The sequence below is a fragment of the Trichechus manatus genome, unplaced genomic scaffold (assembly GCF_000243295.1).
Source record: "Trichechus manatus latirostris isolate Lorelei unplaced genomic scaffold, TriManLat1.0 scaffold00236, whole genome shotgun sequence".
Classification (NCBI taxonomy): domain Eukaryota; kingdom Metazoa; phylum Chordata; class Mammalia; order Sirenia; family Trichechidae; genus Trichechus; species Trichechus manatus.
This window is the reverse complement of record NW_004444172.1, coordinates 2,521,117-2,543,755: the sequence shown is the minus strand read 5'-3', so window position 1 is coordinate 2,543,755 and position 22,639 is coordinate 2,521,117. Positions and strand designations below refer to the sequence as shown.

General features: G+C 53.0%; 2 protein-coding genes across 2 annotated transcripts in view; one reads left to right on the top strand and one right to left on the bottom strand.

The window, feature by feature from the left end:
* SLC43A1 (solute carrier family 43 member 1) overlaps positions 1-10,368 on the top strand; it is a 37,292-nt gene extending 26,924 nt beyond the window's left edge. The window contains exons 8-14 of the mRNA XM_023743120.1: positions 1,312-1,458; positions 1,552-1,587; positions 1,814-1,952; positions 3,605-3,746; positions 4,219-4,292; positions 7,964-8,087; positions 10,045-10,368. Coding sequence (XP_023598888.1) covers positions 1,312-1,458; positions 1,552-1,587; positions 1,814-1,952; positions 3,605-3,746; positions 4,219-4,292; positions 7,964-8,087; positions 10,045-10,194 — 812 coding nt within the window. The 3' untranslated portion in view covers positions 10,195-10,368. The remainder of the gene's footprint in view (positions 1-1,311; positions 1,459-1,551; positions 1,588-1,813; positions 1,953-3,604; positions 3,747-4,218; positions 4,293-7,963; positions 8,088-10,044) is intronic.
* Positions 10,369-18,865: 8,497 nt separating this feature from the next.
* RTN4RL2 (reticulon 4 receptor like 2) overlaps positions 18,866-22,639 on the bottom strand; it is a 19,413-nt gene continuing 15,639 nt past the window's right edge. Inside the window, exon 3 of the mRNA XM_004389186.2 lies at positions 18,866-20,213. Coding sequence (XP_004389243.1) covers positions 19,464-20,213 — 750 coding nt within the window. The 3' untranslated portion in view covers positions 18,866-19,463. The remainder of the gene's footprint in view (positions 20,214-22,639) is intronic.

Sequence of the window (22,639 nt, the reverse complement as noted above, 5' to 3'; positions counted from 1 at the left end):
CGGAGCGTCTTATGGCAGATGCAGTGGGGAGAGCGGCTGGCGCCCCCTGCTGGCCACAGGAGAACTGCTTTGGGCCAGTTTCCAAGGTGCCTGAGACCCCCCAGACTATCAGCTTCATGACTTAGTGGAAGGAGCACGGGTCCTGAAGTCGGGAGATGAGTTCTGAGCCTTGGCTCCCCACTTTCAGACCATGTGACTTGGGTCGATCTCTGACCCTTGTTCTCACCGTTCAACATTTCCTCATCTCCTAAACCGACATGAATAGCCTGACACTGACAAGTTCAGAGGGAAGTCTTTGTAAGGGTTGAATGACTTCACGGACACACGAGGTCTGTGTGAACTGCAAAGTGGTGGTGCACAGTTATGAGGGGGTGTTATCTCCACTGTTGACCCACCTGGCAAAGTCGCTAAAGGCGGAGCCCAAGCCGGGCGCACCTGCCGCTCCAGCCATCATTTAACCCCTCGGACCTGCAGTTTCCTCATCTGTACCATGGAGTAAGTGGGTGGTTTTAAGATTTGACTGAATGGGATAATACATGCCAGGTATGCAGCACATAAAAATACCAAACCAGACCAGCTATTGAGTTGATTTCTATCTCATGGCGACTGCATGTGTGTCAGAGTAGAACTGTGCTCCATGGGGTTTTCAGTGGCTAATTTTTTTGAAACTAGATCGCCAGGCCTATCTTCCAAGGTACCTCTGGGTGGACTCAAACTGCCCACCTTTAGCTAGCAGCCAACCGCTTAACTGTTTGAACCACCCAGCAACTCCATGTAGTGCATAGTGCTTAATGAACAGTAGCAAGAGGGAGACCTGGGTTTGATTCCTGGCCAGTGTAGCTTATGCACAGCTACTATTCGTCTGTCAGCGGAAGCATCTATGTTGCTATGATGTCCAGACTAAGACAGACTAGGAAGAAAGGCCTGGTGATCTACTTCCAAAAAAAAATCAGTGAAAACCCTGCAAATCACTATGGTCTGATCCTCAGCCAGTCACGAGGGTGGTGCAGGACTGTTCCGTTGTGCATTATGTCACCATGATTTAGGGGTCATCTCAGTGGCAGCTAGCACCAGCAAAGCACAGGTCACCTGAAAGTGTTCTGCTGAGACAGTCATAGAGCTGGGCAAGAACCTGGAGGTCAATGAGTCTGAACCCTTCGTTTTACAAAGGAAGAAACCAGCCCCGAGGGGAGACATCCCTCTCCAAAGTCATGGAGTTGGTGCTAGAGCCTCCATTAGAATGGTGTGGGCTGGGACAAGCAGGGGAAAGGAAGGCCTGGGCCTCAGGGGCGCCCCCTGCTGTCTCCCCAGGGTCCATCCCCTTCCGCAGGAGCCTCTGCTCCCCCATCTTCCTGTGGAGCCTCCTCACCATGGGCATGACCCAGCTGCGGATCATCTTTTACATGGCCGCCATGAACAAGATGCTGGAGTACATTGTGACCCATGGCCAGGAGCATGGTGAGGCACTGCTGAGCCCACTGGGGGCTGGGGAGGCACAGGGGAGCCACCCTGGCTGAGCTTCTCTCACCTCGGCTTCCTCTCCCCCGGCAGAGATGAATGACGTGAGACAATTGGCAGCAGAGACAGGTAGGGGTGAAGGCTGGGCCCTTGCCCACTCCATAGGGGGCAGGAGTCCTCTGGGCCTGGACTTTCCCTTGTCACCCTGGGCATTTGGGGAACTAGGAATCTGGGGTCAGAAGAAGACTCTTTTGGAACTCCCTCTCCTCCACTGGAAGTGGGTGGGACTGCCCAGTGGGCTGCTAGCATCCATCAGGCCAGCCCCTGACCCCACTTTCCTTCCTGTTCTGCCTAGTTGGGTTCTACTCCTCTGTCTTTGGGGCCATGCAGCTATTGTGCCTCCTCACCTGCCCCCTCATTGGCTACATCATGGACTGGCGGATCAAGGACTGTGTGGACAACCCCACCGAGGGCGTTGCTCTCAGAGATGCCAGGTACCTGGACAGGGGTGGTGAAGGCAAGAAGTCAGACGGGGTTTCATTTTCTGTGTGCTTTCACATCCAGCATCTCATTTCATTCTCCCAAGAGCCTTGGGGGAGCTCATTTTACAGATGAGGAAACTGAGGCTAAGAGGGTACACAGCTTGATTTTCTTGATAGTAAGAATAGCTAACCTGGAGTGCCGACCGTGCACTAGGCACCTTGCATTGTCTCATTCAGTCTCCACAACAGCTTTCTGAGGTAGCGACATCATTATCCCCATTTTGCAGATGGGGAAGCTGAGACACAGAAAGGTTAATAAGTCACTTACCCAAGCTCCAGAAGCCATGTTATAAAAACTATACTCTAGGGTCTTCTTAAGGCTGGGAAGAGATAGAGCTGGTGAATAAAATATCTATTGCTTATAACAAATTACCCCAAAACCTGGCATCTTAAAAGAACAAACATTTATTCTGTCACACCGTTTCTGAGGGTCAGGCAGGAGTCTGGGAATGACTATTGAGCTGGTGGTTCCGTTTCAGGGGCTGTCATAAGGTTTCAGGGCTACAGTTATCTGAAGTATTGACTGAGGAAGAACTTGCTTCAGAGTGCACTTAATGGCTATTGGCAGAAAGTTCAGCTCCTTCCCACAAGGACATTTCCATAGGGTTGCTTGCAATATGACAGCTAGCTTCCCCCAGAGCAAGAGATGAGTTAGAGAGAGAGGGAGAGAGAAGGAATCCAAGATGGAAGCCGCAGTGTCTTTTATAACCTAATCTCAGTAGTGACATACCATCACTTCTGCCAAATTCTATTGGTCAGAGACCAACCCTGGTATGGTGTTGGGTGGGGGGAACCCACAAGGGTGTGAATACCAGGAGGCAGGGACTATGGGGGCCATCATGGAGGCTGGTTACCATAGTCGAGGCTTGAACCCAGGTCTTCTGGCTACTTCTGCTCTTTTTGTGTTAATACAAATAGTCCCTGTTTGTCCTGAGGTGATGGAAGAGGCAGGCTAGGAGAGAAGGCATCTACAGAACCATCTAGTGGCTTCCCTCCCTGCCACCAGTGCCCCAGCCCTGGCACCCAGGCTTCCTCCTCTGCACTCTGCTCCCGATGGCCAGTGTCCATTAGCAAGGCCTTCCTGGCTAGGACAGATGGGCAGCCTGCCCTCATCCCAGCCTACTGACCCCTCCACGGGGCCCGCCTCAGCATGTCTTGATCATACCAGAGAGAAGGGGCTGCTGGGAAGTCAGGGGCCAAGCTACTGTTCCAAGAACAGCCTCTGCTCTTGTCAGGTGGGATGGTGGGCCGAGACACCTTCCTGAGGCTTCCAATGAGAGACAGGGTGAGAGCTCCCCAGTCTCCACCTTTCTTCCCTTTATGAGAAACACCTGAGGTGCTTGTCAAAATGCAGATTCCTGGCCTCTACCCCGGAGATTCTGAAGTCTGGGGTGGAGCCTGGGAACCTGCATTTTTAAGAAAGCCCCCTCCCCCACCCCCAACAGGTAATGCTGGTGTAGTTGGTTGGGGGAACCATGCGTGGAGAAACACTGAGCTAGAGAAATGGTTTTCTCCCTTTTCTGCTGCCCCCTCAGCCTTCAGGGCAAAGGCACGCCGGCAGCGGGAGGGGCCAGGCTGCAGCCTGTGACTGCCTTCCTCCTCAGGGACGGGATCACCGTCAAGTCCACCAAACGGCGCTACCGCAAGATCCAGAAGCTCACCAACGCTATCAGTGCCTTCACCCTGACCAACTTTCTGCTTGTGGGTTTTGGCATCACCTGCCTCATTACAAACCTACATCTCCAGGTACCCACCTCCCCCTCCCTCCTTCCCCCTCTCTGCCTCGGTAGAGTTGATTCCAACTCACATCGACCCTATAGGACAGAGTAGAACTGCCCCATAGGGTTTCCAGGGCTGTAATCTTTACGGAAGCAGACTGCCACATCTTTCTCCCGTGGAGCAGCTGGTGAGTTCAAACCATTAACCTTTCAGTTTGCAGTCAAGTGCTTAGCCACTGCGCCACCAGGGCTCCTTCTCTGCCTCCAGGGCTCCCCATAGGGACGGCCCACCATCGCCTGCCTTTCAGAACTCAAGGTTCTCGTCCTCCGTGTCTGCCTGTTTTCTGGATTCTCCAGGAAGTGCTTCTAGGGGGTTGGATTGGCGAGGGGGTAGGAGTGTGTGGACAGGCTCAGGGAGGCCCCATTCCCCTCTTTGCCCCACCCCTCCTTCCTCCTGCCTGCATACCCTCTAGTAACCCCCTCACTCTTTTTGGTTTCAGTTGGTGACCTTTGTCCTGCACACTGTTGTTCGGGGTTTCTTTCACTCCGCCTGTGGAGGCCTCTACGCTGCCGTGTGAGTCAGCTCAGGCATGCTTCCGTGGGCCTTTCCCCACAACCAGAGAATCCCAGAGCAGAGGTGAAAGGGCCTTGGACACCCTTAATCCCCTCCACACCTGTGGAGGTACCCCCTCTTCAGCATCCCTGGTCAATCCTCGGTGCCAATACTGATGCCTCAGAGCTGGTGGGGGGCTGTCCGCCCGGGCCCTCTCCCAGCTCCTCTAGCAATGGAGAACTCACTTCCTCTAAGGCGGCCTGTCCCACTATGGGGTGACCCACTGCCGAAGTTCCTTCTGAGAGGAACCTGAAATACTTGGCGTCTTAGTTTCTTAATGCTGCTATAACAGAAAAACTACAAGTGGGTGGTTTTAACGAACAGAAATTTATTTTCTCACAGTTTAAACCAAACGTGTTGCTGTCGAGTTGATTCCTACTCATAGTAACCCTATAGGACAGAGTAGAACTACACCATAGAGTTTCCAAAGTTGTAGTCTTTAGAGAAGCAGACTGGTGGGTTAAGCAGCCAAGCGTTTAACCACTGTGCCACTAGGGCTCTCGCACAGTTTAAAAAAAACAAACCCACTGCCATAGAGTCGATTCCGACTCATAGAGACCCTATAGGACACAGTGGAACTGCCCCATAGGGTTTCCAAGGAGCAGCTGGTGGATTCGAACTGCCAGCCTTTTGGTTAGCAGCCGAGCTAGGAGGCTACAGTTCCAAATTTAGGGCACCAGCTCTAGGGGGGAGCTCGCCCTGTCTTTTCTGGGGAGAAATCCTTGTCTCAGTTCTTCTGGAAGTTCCTTGGCCATCTCCATTCTTTCCATTCGGTCTGCTTGCTTCTGTGCCAAATCTGCTCTTTTTATATCTCAGAAGTGGTTAGGTTAAGACATACTCTACATTGATATGCCCTCATTAACATAACAAAGATAACCTTATTGCCAAATGGGATTACATCTAGAGGGGTTAGGATTTTTTTTGTAAATTTTTTGTTATTGTGGTTGAGAATATACACAGCAGAACATACGCCAGTTCAACAGTTTCTATGATTCGGTGACACTGATTACGTTCTTTGAGTTATGCAACCCTTCTCACTCTCCTTTTCTGAGTTGTTCCTCCTCCGTTAGCATAAACTCACTGCCCCCTAAGGTTCCTGAGTTGCTATTGTCACTTTGATCCCATATAGATAGTTCTTCAAAGAACCTAATGCTCAAGGCAGACATTTTTTACTGATTAAGCTAAACTATTGGAGATATTTTTGGATTAAGTTATAAAGATTATTTCAGGGCAATAGTTTCAGGGGTTCATTCAGCCCCTAAGAGGGGTTAAGATTTACAACACATATTTGTGTGGGACACAATTCAATCCATAACACTTGGTTAGATGACACTTTGGTCCTATGTCTACTCTGGAATGGCCCAAACGGTAGCCTCTCCTCCCCCCCGCCGCCACCAGCTCTGTAGAAATTTGTAGACATCAGTCCTTTTTGCCTTATAACTTACAACTTTGTGACTGGAGCAGAGGGAGCGAGGGAGAGAGAAGAAGGGAGAGGGCAGAGAGGTACCAGGCCTAGATCTTGCAGGACCTTTGTGGTTAGCTGCCCTTGAGTCAACCCCTGACTCATGGCAACCCCATGCACACCAGGTTTGGACCATTGTGATCTGTAGGGTAGGTTTTCATTGGCAGATTTAGTCTTAGTCTGGAGGCTGAAACCTGTTCAGCATCATAGCAGCACGCAAGCCTCCACAGACAGACGGGTGGGGGTTGCGCATGAGGTGCTTTGACCAGGAATCGAACCCTGGTCTCTCACATGGAAGGTAAGAATTCTACCACTGAACTACCACTACCCCCTTGTACAACCTTTGGGCCATAGCAAAGCCTTTGGCTTTTATCTGGGTGGAACAGGAAGCCGTGGAGTACTCTGAGCAAAGGAGTGACGTGATGAGAATTATTCTCATGCCTTATAGCTTCCCTACTTCACGCCAAACAGCCTCAGTTCCCTTTCTCTTCCACTGCCAGGCCCTGCTGAGGGGCTCCTCCCGTGTGTGTGATGCAGAGTAGGACATCACAGTGGTGATGGTAAAATCATAAAAATTATAACCGTTACCCAGTGTTCACTCCAGGCAGGCACTGCGCTACTCAATTATCTAAGCCTCACTGTAGCCTTCACAGCCGAGGGCAGCTTCATTCCTTCAGGCGCCCAAGCCACACCCAGCCCACCAGCAATCCTGTGGCTTCACATTCCAAGGGCCCAAATCCCCCAAATCTGACCCTTTCTCATCACCCCCCACTGCTGCTATCCTGGTTTGAGCCCCCAGCATCCCCAGCCTGGGTTATTGCACAGCCTCTGAATGGTCTCCCCGCTCTGCCCTGGCCCCCCTTCAGTCTTTTTTTTTTAATTGTACTTTAGATGAAGGTTTACAGAACAAAGAATTTCTCATTAAACCGTTAGTACACATATTGTTTTCTGACAATGGTTAACAACCCCACAACATGTCAACACTGTCCCTTCTCAACCTTGGGTTCCCTATTAACAGCTTTCCTGTCCCCTCCTGTCTTCTAGTCCTTGTCCCTGGACTGCTGTGCCCCATTAGTCTTGTCTTGTTTTATGGGGCTGTCTAACCTTTGGCTGAACAGTGAACCTCGGGAGTGACTTCTACTGAGCTAAAACGGTGTCCGGGGGCCATGCTCTCGGGGTTTCTCCAGTCTGTCAGGCCAGTAAATCTAGTCTTTTTTCAATCTATTTTTAACAGGCGCTGGAGTCACCTGTTAAGACATAACTCTCTTCATGTCAATCCTCTGCTCAGAACACTCCACGGCTTCCTGTCTCACTCAAATAAGAGCTAAAGGCTTTGCTATGGCCTAAAAGGCCCTATAAGGTACCACGGCCCTGGTACCTCTCTGCGCTCTTCCTTCCTCTCTCCCCGTCTTAGTTTCTAGTGCTGCTGTAACAGAAAGACCACAAGTGGGTAGCTTTAATAAACAGAAATTTATTTTCTCACAGTTTAGGAGGCTCAGAGTCTAAGTTCAGGGCACCAGCTCTAGGGGACGGCTTTCTCTCTCTCTCTGCTCTGGGGTAAGGTCTTCGTCTCTTTTCAGCTTCTGTTCCTCGGTTCCCTGGCGATCTTCCTGTAGTGTGTATCTTCCCCTGCATTTGTGCTTCCTTCTGTGTGCCTGATATGCTCTTCGTAAATCTCAGAGGTGATTGGTGTAAGACACACTCTACACTGATGTTGTTTCATTAGCATAAAAAAAAAAAACCAAACATGTTGCCATTGAGTTGATTATGACTCATAGCGACCCTATAGGACAGAGTAGAACTGCCCCATAGGGTTTCCAAGGCTGTAATCTTTACGGAAGCAGACTGCCACATCTTTCTCCCACAGAGAGGCTGGTGGTTTCGAACTGCCGACCTTTCGGTTAGCAGCTGAGTGCTAATTGTGCCACCAGGGCTCCTTAACTTGCTGTTTTCACACATAAAGTAGGTGTCAGAACCCAGCTCGGTGGCCCCAAAGTAACAGTGTATACCCTCAAGGTCAAGGGACCTGGTGTTGGGCAGCTGAGGCCTAAGCCACCAGAGTGCATGCTGAGAAATATCTGGGGGAGGGTCAAGAGGGGCACAGGGCTTCAGGGTGCTGGGGCTGGAGAGGGCCACTCACCCCTGATGCTTGGGCCCTCCTCCTTGACAGCTTCCCGTCCAACCACTTTGGGACGCTGACGGGCCTGCAGTCCCTCATCAGTGCTGTGTTCGCCCTGCTGCAGCAGCCGCTCTTCATGGCCATGGTGGGACCCTTGGAAGGAGACCCCTTCTATGTGAGAATGGGGTGTGGCATGGGGCGGGGAGCCGGAGCTACTTTGTGGGGTGCAGTGGGTGAGTCGGGGGCTAGTTTGTGATAGACTCCCTCTCTCATCACATAGCAACCCAAAAGAGTCCCAGAAGCTTCTCCCTGTGGGGTCCCAAGCTGGCTACCCAACAGAACCCCTCAACAGGGGGTTAAAAAGTGAGATTCCCTAGCCCATTGAATCGGCCTCCCTTTGCCCTGGGCCCAGGAGTCTGTGATGAGCTTTCAGGTGACTTGTGAAGTGGCTCGGTCCTGATCCCAGGGCCTATATTCAGGAACCATCAGTCCAGTCCCACCCAATGCAGGGATTCCCTCTTCAGCACCCCTGGAAGGGGGCTCCTCCCCTCTTAGCTCCAACACTGCAGTGACGGGGTACCCACTCCTGCATAAGGTCAAACCCATTGCCACCAACTCGAGTCTGACTCGTGGTGACCCCATGTGACAGAGTAGAACTGCTCCATAGGGTTTTCTTCACTGTAATCTTAATGGAAGCAGATTGCCAGGCCTTTCTTCCGTGGTACCGCTGGGTGGGTTTGGACTGCCAACCCTTAGGTTAATGGTGGAATGCAAACTGTTTGCATCACCCAGAGACCTTCCTGCACAAGGCAGCCATTGTTCTTGTTAGGCTTTTTCTTACACTGAGCTGACATCTGCCCTCCAGGAGCTGATCTTTCATCTGTCCCATGGGGTTCCCCATGCCAAATAAACCCTCCTCCCACAAGAACTGCTGGGATAACAGCTACCATTTCTTGAGCACCCCCTATGTGCCAAGTATGCCATGCACACTTTTTTCCACTTAATCTTTGCCCAAACAGCCTCAGAAAGAGGCACTTAGAGTTGGGGTCCCTTGCTCGAAGGCACACAGTGAGTAGCGGCAGAGTCGGGATGTCAGCTGAGTCAGAGCCCATCAGTTGAAGCCACTTTCCAGTGCCTCCCAAGCCCTCTGTCCTCCACTGCTCACATCCCAGCTCCTTTAACTGCCTGAGAGCCTTCTCTCACCAGCCCAGTGGACCTCCTGAACCAACTCCCAGTGGTCAGTGTCCCCACAGCTCAAGGCTCCCACCAGGAGATCACATTTCGGGTGCAGCCTGACCAGCCCAGAGCCCCACAGTGCTGTCTCCTTGTCCACCCAGAGGGTGCCCTGTTGTTGCCTTATTGTATGGGCACTGGTGTCAGCCGGGGTTCAAAGCCAGGCTCTGCCACTTACTAGACACGATCGAGCGTTCGCATCTCTGCTACCTTACAAGGCTGTTGAACATTCAGTGCGATCCTGGTGGGACAGTGATTGGCATGTCAAAAAACAAACAATTAAACTTGTTGCCATCAAGTCGATGCCGACTCATGGTGACCCCATGTGTGACAGAGTAGAACTGCTCCATAGGGTTTTCTTGGCTGGAACCTTTATGGAAGCAGATCGCCAGGCCTTTCTGTAGTGCCTCTGGGTAGACTTTAACCATCAAGTTCTAGGTTGATAGATGAGAACAAACCATTTGTGCTACCCAGGGACCTTGTGCCAATCAAGGGACCGATTGGCACATAATAAGCGCGTAATATGGGGTCCCCAGGGGGCAGAAACGGTTAAGTGCTTAACTACTAGCTGAAAGGTTGGTGGTTCAAAGCCACCCACAGACACCTCGGAAAACAGGCCCAGTGATCTGCTTCTGAAAGGTGACAGCCTTGTAGACACTATGGACCAGTTCTACTCTGCACACATGGGGTCACCGTGAGTCAGCATCAACTCGAAGGCAACTAACAACAATAACAAGACGCACGTAATAAATTATCGCTACATTTATCATTCTGGCCCAGGACTGGGAGCAAAAAGGATTGTCGTCTCTTTCCTGTCACAGGCTCAGGAGGGTCCCTGAGAGTGATGAGGGTAGACGGGTACCTCCTTGACTCCTTGTCTCTCTCTTCTTGCCCCAAAGGTGAATCTGGGCCTCCTGGTATTCTCACTCCTAGGATTCCTGCTACCTTCCTACCTCTGTTACTTCCGCGCCCGACTCCAGAGGGAGTACCCCACCGACTGGACAGACCCCCAGAAGGTGCATAGCAACTCCGAGCTGACGGCGGTGTAGACCTTTAAGGTCCAGGGACCTGAATGGCAGGCATTCATGCCTGAGCAACTAAAGGGAATGCCCCCATGTGGTTTGTGTACCTGTAAAATACGCACAGAGCCAGGGGCCGCGGACTTATAAATACCCAGAGTTCTATTTTTGTAGGGACTTGCAAAAGAAAAAAAAAAAACTTACCCTAATAAAACCTCCCAAAGCAACGCTCCATTGACTGAAGACAGCCCTGTGCTGGAGGGTTTGGGCCTTCTTCCCTTCCTCCTTGGATTGGAGGAGACCTGTTCTCTGGGCCTTCATCATGGAGGACCTGCCTCCTGGTGCCGCCTGAAGGCTTGCGGGGTCAGCAAACAGGCTACCTGCCCCTAAAGTCCCAGCTGCACAATGCCAGGAGTGTGCATGTGTACATGTGCGTGCCTGTATGTGCGCATGTATGTGCACACACGACAAACTTCCCCTCGCAAGAAAGGGGACCTGAGGCTGCTGGCTGTGTCCTGGAAGGGGTGTGGGGGGCAAGCTCCTTCCAGGGGCCAGAGGGCAGGTTCCCTCGCTGGTGCTCCTTCTTGCTGGTCTTAGAGGAAATAAAAAAGGGAAGTGAGAGACTGGCTGGTGTGTGCCTGTGCCTGGGGGTGGGTGGATGTCTCCTTATGCCCCCACTTCCCTTCTCACCCAGGCTCAGCTGGCCATTAAGTGGGACGCTTGGAGTGCCAGCCTGCCGCCCTCTGGCTGTGGGCTCACCCTGCTGTTCTCAACCATGCCTTGCCCTTAGTGCCTGAAGGGGGTCCAGATCCTGCCCCCTACTTCATAGGGTTGTGGAGACATCCAGGAGGCTGGCATTTTTCCAGACAGGGGACCGGGACAGTATGCTTTAGAAAGAGTGCTAAGGGCTGACTCTCAAGTGCATCCACCAATGCATCCCTGGGGGGGCTGCTGAAAGTAACACTTCTTTGTGGTCTCCTATTTTATCTTTAAAATTCATGCAAATTTTGAGTTCTACTTTCTACTGTATTTACAGTTGCTTTTAATGTTAAAGTGAGATTTTAAAATTACCTACAGCGAGGGGAAAACAACATCTTTGAGGAAAGGGACGTTCCAGGAAGACATACCTTATTTATCCTGGGCCTTCTGGAGTTCCCTTGTACACCTGCTGGTGCCCCTGGGGCATAAACCTTAGAGGCTAGAGTAAGTCATAGACTGAGGATCTGCCTGCTCTACGTAAGTATCCCATTTAATCCTAACTATAGCCCAAGATATTTTCAGTCACCTTGTATGCATGCAAAAGCTGGACAATGAATAAGGAAGACCGAAGAATTGATGCCTTCGAATTATGGTGTTGGTGAAGAATATTGAATATACTGTGGACTGCCAGAAGAACGAACAAGTTTGTCTTGGAAGAAGTGCAGTCAGAATGCTCCTTGGAAGCAAGGATGGTGAGACTTGGTCTCACGTACTTTGGACATGTTATCAGAAGGGATCAGTCCCTGGAGAAGGACATCATGCTTGGTAGAGGGTCAGTGAAAAAGAGGAAGACCCTCAAGGAGATGGACTGACACAGTGGCTGCAACAATGGGCTCAAACATGCCAACGAGTGTGAGGCAGCACAGGACTGGGCAGTGTTTCGTTCTGTGAGTCGGAACTGACTTGACGATGTCCAACAACAGCATAGCCCAAGAGGTTGGTATTGTCATCCCTGTTTTATAGGTTGAGGAAGCAAGCCCCAAAGGTTAAGACAAGCCTAAAGAGCACAGTTGGTAGGTGGTAGAGTTGTCGGAACCTGGGCAGGTTGCCTGCAGAGCCCTGGCCACAGGGGCCATCGGGCAGAAAGGAGGCCCCACACTTCTCAGCCCCAGCTCTCAGCTGCTCTCAGGGCCAAGAGGGACCTCAAAGGCCTTGTCCACCCCCCTCTAAAACCCCAGTTGTTGTGTGCTGTAGAGTCGATTCTGAGTCCTAGCAACCCGATAGGACAAGGTAGAACTGCCCCATAGGATTTCCTAAGCTGCAGTCTTTATGGAAGCAGATCACCAGATCTTTTCCCCCTCAGAGCAACTCTTGAGTTCAAACCACTGACCTTTTGGTTAGCAAATGACCGCTTAACCATTTTGCCACCAGGGTTCCTTAAAAAACCTGGGAAACCGCAAATGTTAGGGCTGGAAGACGGCATTAAAGATAAGCTATTTTCCCTCCCGTTGTCTTAAAATTTCTTTGTAAGCTAATAAAGTAAACCACCTATCCATTTTACAGATGAGGAAACATGTCCAGAAGGCTCTGGAGACTTGACACAGACACACAGCAGATCTCTGGTTTCTGAGCCCAGACTCCTTAATTCCAACCCAGTGCCCTTTCTGCAAAATAGGAAACCAGAGCTGGACAGCACCCACTAACGGAGTTGGCGGGTTCCCAGAGTGCCTGCTCGGGTCTGAAGAACCTGCTGGTGGTTGACGGGAAGCTCAGAGCGGTCCGGATTCGGGGTGAGAACGGGTGGAGGGAGCCAGGCGTGTGCGCCGGGTACTTGGCGTGGCCAGCAGGCGGCGCTGCGTGGCTGCGGCTGGCCTGGCCCGGGACGGGTTGTGGTGGGGTGGAAAGGCGGCGAGCCAGGAGCGCGCACTTCCCCCGCCCCAACTCCCCCCACCCCACGCACACACATTCACCCACGAGTTTGCCCTTCCCGAATCTCGGTTCCTGAACCCTTGCCCTAGGCTTGCCCTGCCTTTCCCATGAGATGTCCCCACGCTTTCCCGCCTCCGCCTCCACCCCCCTTCCAAGCGTTGTCCCCAGCCCCACCGACCCTCACGACGGAAGGAGGGGTCTCGGCGCTTGGGGACACCGGCTGGAGGGTGGCGGCAGAAATCTCGCTTCCTGGGGGAGGGGTGTCTCCGCCGGGGGAGTTTGGGGAGGGGGCTGGCAGGGGCGGAAGCAAGCTGGAGCCGTGTTTGTCGCGGCGCTGCCGAGTGGAACAGATGGCTGGGGAAGGGAGACGGTGCGTGGCGGGGAGGAGGAGGGATGCGGGGGCCGGAGGATGCGGAAGAGGGATTTCGACGCCCCGAGTCTCCCAGGAGAAGCCCCCCCCCCCCCCCCATCTCTTCCCAGAAATGGGCGGGGAGGGCCTGCCTTCCCGGAGCGCCCTGGCCTCAGGCCCCTGACCCCCGTCGGCTCCCTCCGCCCCGGCCGCGCCCTCGCCCCCCGGCCCCGCGGCGCGGCCGACCTGCGGGTCACGACTTCAGGGAGCGGCCGGGTCGTAAGGATTAACGGGGCCGCGCGGAGGGCGAGGGGGCGGCGAGGCGCGGGCGCAGAACTGGAGCGAGTTCTGGGATCGCGGAGCGCTGAGGGAAAACGTGTTAATTGGAGCTTTATGCAAATGAGCCGGGGCTGGGCTGGGGCGGGGTGGAGTGGGGAGAAGGCCAGACGCCGAGAGGCCCTAGCGGACTTCCTAGGCAAGGGCAAGGGTGCTGGCCGGGAGGGTGGTGGGTGTGTATCCGCTTATCCGCTTGTTGAGTCTCGGGAGGGCCGCAGCTCCTTGGGATGAGAGGCTTCCTCCCTGATTCTGCCCCCAGAAATGGGTAGGGGACTCTTCCAGAAGTTCAGTGGGACCTTTCCAGAAGCTCGTGGTCTCATATGGCCACGAGCAGAGGGCCGGGGGCACCCTGCAGGTGTCTGCTTCGGCTTCTGACTGCATACCTGGGGTCTCACCTTCGCTGTGTCCCCTCCCCCGTCTCTGTCTTCTCTCGCTCTTCTCCATGCCTTATTCTTCTTCATCCTTTATTCCTCATCCCTGGCATCACCTTCCTCCCTTTCACACGGGAGGATTGTAACTTCCACCAAGTTTTACAGTGTGTGTATGGGGGGGGGGGCGTTGAGAAGGGGGGTGGTGTCTAACTTTTCTGCCTTTGTTTTCTCCTGTCCACTCCCCCCACGGACCACTTGCGGAGATGTTTCTCAAACTTCAGTAGAGTGCTTCATAATCCAGCCCCACTTGTTAAAATACAGATTCCAGGGCTTCCCTCAGAGATCTGATTCAGTAAGTCTGAGGGAACCGAGAATCTGCATTTTAGCAGCTCCCCACCTAAATCAGATGCAAATGACTCATTTTTAGAAACACTGAGCAGGGGATTGGTAGGGTGGAATGATTAAGGAGGAGCCTCCTTTGCCCACCGCACCCTGCCTCTTTCCTCAAGGGCCCTGACTAAACCTCTGCTCGGTGCAGCCATTTCTGCTTCCAGTGTGATGGACCCAGACATGGAGAATGTACTCAAGAGGAGGAAATGAGGGAAAGAAGGAAGGAGAGATATTATGAAAGAATGAGTCTACACGTGGCTCTTCTCTCTTTGAGCAGTGTTTTTCCCTTCCTTTCTCCTCTACCTGCCTCCCTCCCCTACCTGCCTCCCTCCCCTACCTGCCTCCCTCCCCTACCTGCCTCCCTCACCCTCTGTCTCAGCTGCACCATCTGTCTTTCTTACTCCACCAGCCTGGCCCCACTTTCTTGCCTTCCTTCCCCCTTCCAATCTGAAGTTCTTAGGAACACCAGAGGATCTTGGTGGGGCCGGGGGGGAGGCAACTTGGGTCTGAGGGAGGGATGGCAGAACTAAAGAAAGTCCCCACCTCTTGAGTAAAGGGCCAGAGGGACTCTCTGTGGCTGGAAGAAAATGGGAGGAGGGAGGGAGAATGTCGGGAGAGACAATAGTAACAAACATGTATACTGAGGTCACCTTTCCATGGGCTTTTGCCCTTACTCCCCACAGCAATTTGATTTAGGTGGGCACTATTGCCCTCACCTTTTCAAATGAAGAAACATATACTCAGAGAGATTAAGTAACTTGCCCAAGGTCACACAGCTAGTAACCATTCACCCTTGTACTCCCCCCAAGCCATTTCCCAAGTATGGTCACTCCAGAGCCCAGTGGACAGCTGTCCCAGGCATGCCCTCCATGCTGCTCCCTCAGGGGCAATGAGGATGGATAAAGGGCATTGTGTACAGAGATGAAAGGAGATGCTCACGTTTCGGAACATCTGACAGGTCTCTGGAAGCATTAAAAATTCATGTGGAAACCTGACCCCACCTGGGCCTTGGGCCTGCCACCTGGACTGTCCCTGGCCTTGTGGTCTTTCAGAGCCTGGTGGGCGAATTTCCCTTCAGTCGTGTCCTGAGAGCCCAAGTCCGTCCTGAAGTCTTCCTATGTCAGAGGAGAGGGGTTCTAAGAGTTAGGGATCTAAGGTCAGGAGCCATCAGTTCAGAAAGCAGGGCTGAGAGCCCTCCCTCCACCCGAGGGTGTAAGAACCTTAGAGGCTTAAGGGTTTATAAGCCCTGTCATCTGGCGTTCTCCTAGTCCTTTCCTCGGGCAAATAGATGCTCACTCTCAGTTCAGGACTGAAGCCTGGCTGTGCTTCCCAAGGTGGCCAGTGGGGGGCAGCAGTCTGCTTGGCCAGAGCCTGAGCCTCTGTTCGTGGCTTTGAAGGGTGGTAACAGAACCCCTGTGTAGGGTCAGAGAGACTTGGCCTTGAGGAAGGGCTCTGGAGTCTATGATCTGAGGGGAGATGGGGTTTCATAATTTGGTGGAGACTGAGGAACTTCAGGGAGTGTTCAAAGCACGTGTGTGGGTTTCCAGCACATGGTAACTGGATGGCCAGATTGATAGGATCGTTCTAGCTGGAGGGATGGTTTGGGACAAGGCTTTGAGTAGGGAGGCTAGAAAGACCAGAGTCTGAGCTATCTTTGATGCTTTGCTTAGATGTTTTGTCGTTAACTTGTAGGCGATAGGGAGCATTTGTAGGTTCCTGAGTGACATAATGACATAAATTTTGTCAGATGGATCTGGTCACCACGGGCAGGCTGGGTGGGAGGGAGAGTTGCATGTAGGAAAGGTAGAGAGGAGGTTATTGCTATTTTCTCTATTCCACCGTGAGGTAATGAGGAGCTGGAGCAGGGAGGTGGCGGGGAGATGGAAAGGAAAGGGTGGATTAGGGCTGGGAGGGGGACTGGGTGACTGAGTAGATATAGGAGATTCAAGAAAGGAAGGCATTTACTACTAGACTCAGTGTATGGAGAGAATGCAAAATGGGGTACACTCACAGAATGAGGGAGGTGAATGAGTTCTGTTTCTTTCAGAGTGTGGGAGTCTTGGACTGGCCCCTTCCCCTCTCTGGGCTTCAGTTTCCCCATCAGAACACGAGGGGATTGGACTGGATGGCCTTGACAGTCCCTTCTATTTCAGAATGTGTGGCTGCAAGGCGGTGAATCTGGGTTGTTTGGAGAAGCTGGGGTCTGTGTGTGTGAGATCTCGGGGAGGGGGGTGGTCTCTGAGTGGGTCCTGGTTGGGTGGGTGTGCATGCTTGTCAGTGTTTGGGGTGCATCTGCCTGTTTGTGGGACCCGTGGGTGGCTGGCGTGCCTGCATGTGCTCTGCAGCTCCGCTTTGTGTGAGTGTGTGAGCGAGCGTGCGAGCGTGGGTGTGCACGTGATGGGCGTCCGTGGGTCTGTCTGGACTGGTGGTGGTGGAGGTGGGGGTGCTGGAGAACCGCGTTGCTGCTGGCTCCTTCCTGAGGCTCACACACTCCTCCTGCTCTCGCTGTTCTGAAATAGCATCTGGACTGAAGGCCCATGAATATTTCACGATAATTCTGTGACCTGGACAGCCTGCTTTTGAGTTACCAGCATCCTCCTCCCTCTGCCCAGGCCCCGGCAGCCCCGCCTCCACCAGAGCTCCTGCCTAGCTGGCCCCCCCGCCCCAGTCATTAGCCTGACACAGGCCCCTGGGAGACCCCAGACTTGGAGCTCCCCAGGTTCCTGGCCAGCCACTCTCACTAACCCCTCCTCACCCTACTCCTTTATCCAAAGCCCACCTGACTCAAGCCTTACATGTTGACTCCTTCTCAGTTCTGCCTCCTCTTCTAACCATGGTTCTGACTTCCCTGGCCCAAGTCATGGAATCTCAGCTTCTCTCCTCCTTGAACCTTAGCATCCAGGTCCCCTCTGTCTTTCCATTCCCACCTCCCAAGCTAGATTCTTAATCCAAAATTCAAACAACCAAACTTCTCCCCAGTTGCTTCCTTCTGATGAGACGCACCCCTAACCTCCACCCTATACCTTCTTAGCCTGGACTTTTGCTCTGAGGGGCACAAAGGGTTAGGCACTTGGCTGCCAACTGAAAGGTGATGATTCAAACCCACCCAGAGGCACCTGGGAAGAAAGGCCTGGCCATCTACTTCCAAAAGGCCACAGCCATGAAAGCCACAGAGCCCTGGTGGCACAGTGGTTAAGAGCTCGGCTGCTAACCAAAAGGTTGGCAGTTCGAATCCACCAGCCGCTCCTTGGAAATCCTCTGTCTTATAGGGGTCACTGTGAGTTGGAATCGACTCAATGACAATGGTTTATTTATTTATTTTTTTTAATGAAAGCCAGATGGAGTACAGTTCTGCTCTGCAACACACGGGGTCACCATGAGTCAGAATGGTAACTGGTTTGGTTTGGTTTGGTTTTTCCTTGTCCCCAGCCCTCCCCACACACGCCAAAATGATGAAGCTGCTGATCACACCTCAAGCCAGCAAGTCCCCCCAACCTGGGATTCCTGTCCCTCTGGTTAGTTCCCCTAGTCCCTTTGTCTCTCCTCTAGCCTGCTTGGATAACTGCTTTTCTTACCTAGTCCATCCCTGATATTTTCTGCCCTAAAGGAGCCAAGGAATAGAGACCGGATGCCTATAGGACTGCCGTCTACAGCTGTGCAGGCTGTATACTGCCCAAGGGCACTTAGTCAAGGGGGCAAGTGAGAGCCAAAATCCAGCTTTATGCTCTGCTCACTAAAGTGTTTGCTCTGGTGTTGGGCTGTGTTTCCCTGGAGGAAACAAGAAGAACAAAAAACCCAAACCCGTTGCCATTGAGTCCATTCTGACTCATAACAACCCTATAAGACAGAGTAGAACTGCCCCATAGGGTTTCTAAGGAGCGGCTGATGGACTCAAACTGCCAACTTTTTGGTTAGCAGCTTGAGCTCTTAACCACTGCGCCACCAGGGCTCCTTCCTTGGAGGAAGAAGAGACTTTTTCCAATTTGCCCAGAGCCGTGTTTGGGCTGGCTGTGACCACGAATGTCTATGCTACTGCTGCTTGAAGGGGAAGCTGGGCACTGCTCTTTCCTGCCTAAGGCTGGAGGCCCACCCCAGGCTTAGCTCCTTAGACCCTAGACAATTCAGGGTTGGCTGTGGCTACTTCCACTGGACCAATGAGGCCATGAGGTGCCATCAGCCCCCATTCCTGGCTCTCAGGTTTCAAGCCACCTGGGACTCCAGGGTCCCACCTATCTTCCTCTGGCCTCAGCTTATTGTCCTGGGAGAGGGCAGCACACCAGCTCCAGCCAGCAAGAACCTCTTGAATGGCATGGGTTGTTAGTCACCTCCTAGAGGATTCTGACTTATGGCGACCCGATGTGTGCAGAGAAAAACTACTCCATGGGGTTATGAAGGCTGTGACCTTTCAGAAGCAGATCACCAAGGCTTACTTCTGAGGAACCTCTAGTTGGGTTTGAACCGCCAACTTTGTAGTTAGCACTACAGTGCTTAACCATTTGTACCACCCAGGGACCCCGATGACATGGTGGGGCTCCCGTTTCTCTAACCCTTGTTAGCCCTGAAATCCTTAGGGTTCTAAATCCACGTCCGACTTTCGAAGTCCTAAGCCAACAAATCTTACAGAAAGAGATAAAATAATAGAATTTTTTAATAAATTTTTTTCCCCAAACAATTGTTTTTGCTTTTCACCACACAGGGGCCATGGTGGAGAGGAAAGTTCTCTCGAGGCGCCCTAAAAAGTGTCCAGGGTAGACTTAGGAGAAGAGTATTCCTCCAGTGTCGGGAGGTTGAAGAGGCTAGGATGAGCAGGGCTGGAGGGTCAGCCTGGCCCCCATAGAGGCATCCCTCCAGACGGCTCCTGGGTGGGGCTTCTTCCGGAGCTGTCCAAAGGCTCCGCGGAGGAAGATGCTCTGCAGATAAAACTCCTTAGTTCGCCGTGGGCCTTGAGAGCTGGATCAGCGGCCTCCCGGGGCGCCCCACCTCAGTCTTCAAGTGGGGAAGAGTTAGTGGCCAGAGTTGGGGAAAGGCCGAGCCACCAGACACGCCCTCCTGCGGCTGCCATCAATCAGAGCAGCCCGGGAGGCAGAAGAGGCGGCCTGGTTCCTGGGTGCGAGAGGAGTTGGTTGGGAGGGGAACGGAAGACAGCAAAACCAGGGGCGGGGGCTGGGGTCAGAGCCCTAGCTCCGGAGACGCCCACCCCGGGCTCTTCAGTCTCAGCAACACAGTCAGAGGTGATGGGGCGCCAGAAGCAGGAGGCAGAGCAGAGGGGTGGGGAGCCCGGCCGCGAGCGCAGGGCCGCGGGAGTCCGGCGGCGCCTGGCAGGCCGCGCCGGGGCACTTCTGCTCGCCCCGCTGGTCCTCGCCCCCGTAGCCCCCCCAGTAGTCGTCCTCCGTGGGCGCGTCTCCGCCCTGGCGCCCCCGCGGGTCCTCCGCGGGCAGGTCTCGGTAGAGGGTGGACGGGTCAGCGGGGGGCGCCCCGGCCTCCGCCACCCCGTACAGGTGGTTAGATGAGCTGTTGCCGCGGGCGCGGCTGCCTGGCCGCGTGGGCACCGCCGGCGGGCAGGCGTGGAAGTCGGCCTCGCGGAGGGTGCGCAGGTCGCGGCCCTGGCGCTCCGGCGGCGTGGCGCACGTCACGTCGGAGCTGGACACGCGCGCGCGCTGGAACCAGGCCCAGAGCGGCCGCGCGCGGCAGTCGCACGCCCAAGGGTTGGCGTTGAGCCGGAGAAACTCGAGCGAGGGCAGGTCGGCGAGCGCCTCGCCAGGGAGCGAGGCCAGGCTGTTGTTGAACAGGTAGAGGATGGTGAGGCGGCTGAGGCCGCGGAAGGCCGCGCGGTGCACGCCCTGCAGCCGGTTCCCGTGCAGCAGCAGCCGGTCCAGGCTGCCCAGACCGCGGAACACGTGCTCCGTGAGCAGCCGCAGGCGGTTCCCGTGGAGGAAGAGGTGGCTCAGGTTGGCCAAGTCTGCAAACAGGTCATCCTGTGGGGAGAGGGAGGGGCGTAGAAGGGCGTGGTCCTGAGGACCCCGCCCTGCCTCGTCTCTCAAGGGCTGGGTGAAGGGGGAGGGAGGGAAGCACTTCGGCAGAGCAGATTTGGTTTCACCTTTTGATTCATAGTATTGGGTTCGAATCTTACCTCCTCTAACCTACTCGCTGTGGGAAAAGCTGTATAGTTGAGGTCAGTGGTTCTCAAACTTCAGCAGCATCAGAATCCCCTGGAGGGCTTGTTAAAACGGCAAATCCCTGAACTCTGCCCCCAGAGCTTGTGATTCAGAAAGTCTCTGGTGGGTCCTGAGAATCTCCGTGTCTTTACAAGTTCCCAGGTGATGCTGCTGCTGCTGGTGGTGGGGAAACCACACTTTGAGGTCTATTGGTTTCCTTCAGCATGCCTCCTGGGGAGCCAGACTTCCTGAGTTCAAATCCAGGCTCCATCAATAACCAACTGTGTCATCTTGGCAAGTCACTCCGTTATCTCTGTGACTGACTTTCCTCACGTGTAAAATGTGGAGATTAAATGAAGCAACATGTTTGAGGTGTTTAGAACAAAGTTTCTATGTGGTAAGTATTCTGTGAGTTAACCATTATTGTTAACATAATCTCTTAGCCCGTTTCCTCATCTGTAAAACGGGATGAGTATACCTACTTCATGAGTTTGTCCTGAGGATTAAAGACAATCCACATAAAGATAATTTGGTGAAGTGCTGGGCACAGTACCTGGCATACATGGATCCATCCAGTGATTAAGCCCACAGGCACAGGCACCAGAGCCCCAGGTTCAAATCCAGCTTGCCCTCTTCCTAGGTGTGTTACCTTGAGCAAGTTATTTAACTTTAGGGGGCCTTGGTTGCCTCAGTATGTACACTGAGGATAATAGTACCCCTCCCCCAGGCGGGCTGAGTGAGGGTTAGATGGGGCAGCGCTGTGAGGGGCCATGTACAATACCAGCATGGTTGGCCATCAGTAAATGGTAGTTATTATTACAACTGGAGCCCCGGTGGTGCAGTAGTTAAGAGCTCGGGCTGCTAACCAAAAGGTCAGCAGTTCAAATTCACCAGCCACTCCTTCGAAACCCTATGGGGCAGTTCTATTCTGTCCTCTAGGGTCGATATGAGTCAGAATCAACTCAACGGCAATGGGTTTTTAAGCGCAATATGGAGTCCCTAAAAGAAAAAAAAAAAACAAAACAGAAAACCAAACCCGCTGTCGTTGAGTTGATTCTGACTCATAGCGACCAGGGTGGTATAAATGGTTAACCTACTTGGCTGCTAATCGAAAGGCTGGAGGTTTGAGCCCACCCAGAGGTGCCTGGGAAGAAAGGCTTGGAGATCTACTTCCAAAAAATCAGCCACTGAAACTCTTATGTAACACAGTTCTACCCTGACACACATGGGGTCGCCATGAGTTAGAATTGACTTGACAGCAATGGGTATTATTACTAGGAGTCCTTGGGTGGTACAAATGGTTAATGCGCTCGGCTGCTAACCGAAAGGTTGGAGGTTTAAGTCCACCCAGAGACACCTTGGAAGAAAGGCCTGGTGATCTACTTCGAAGAAACCAGCCATTGAAAACTCTATGGAAAGCCCATTTTTCAGACAAAGATTAGACAGGTCTATAAAACAAACAATAATACACGTGAGGAACGTGCTTCTTATTCTTAGTTTGATCAATATACAAGACCAAATGGGCAACTCCTCCCCCAAAAGCAAGACAAGAATGCAGGAAGGGACAGGAAAACTGGGTGAATGGACCTGGGAACCCAGAGTGGAAAGGAGGAGAGTGCTGTTCCAACCAATGTCACAGAACAATCTGTGCATAAAATTTTGAATGAGAAACTAACTTGTGCTGTAAACTTTCACCTAAAACCAAAAAACCCAAACCCACTGCTGTAGAGTAAATTCCTACTCATAGTGACTCTAGGACAGAGTAGAACTGCCCCATGAGTTTCTAAGGAGAAGCTCATGGATTTGAACTTCCATCTTTTTGGTTAGCAGCTGAGCTCTTAGCCACAGTGCCACCAGGGCTCCTTTCCTAAAACACAATAAAATTATATAAAAGAAAAACCTGTGGAGCACAGTTCTACTCTGACACACATGGGGTCACCATGACCTGGAATCAACTTGACAGCAACTGTGTTTCTGGGCAGCTCAGTAAGAATTAGGTTCCATCCCTCTTCTGCTAGACAGGTTAGTCCTGGGGACCAAAGGTTCTGCTACTGGGCCTTCAGGGTTATTGAAGCTCCACCTCCGGAGGCAGCAGGGGAGGGGAAGGAAGAGCAGAGCTGCTTCGCAGGCTCTGCACCCCTGGTCTCTTGGAGCTGCTGTCCCTCTTGTCCAGAGTCACTGATTCAGACCACGTTAGTGTTGGAAGGAACTTGGAGCTGTGGTTCAGACTTAATGGCGGGGGGGGG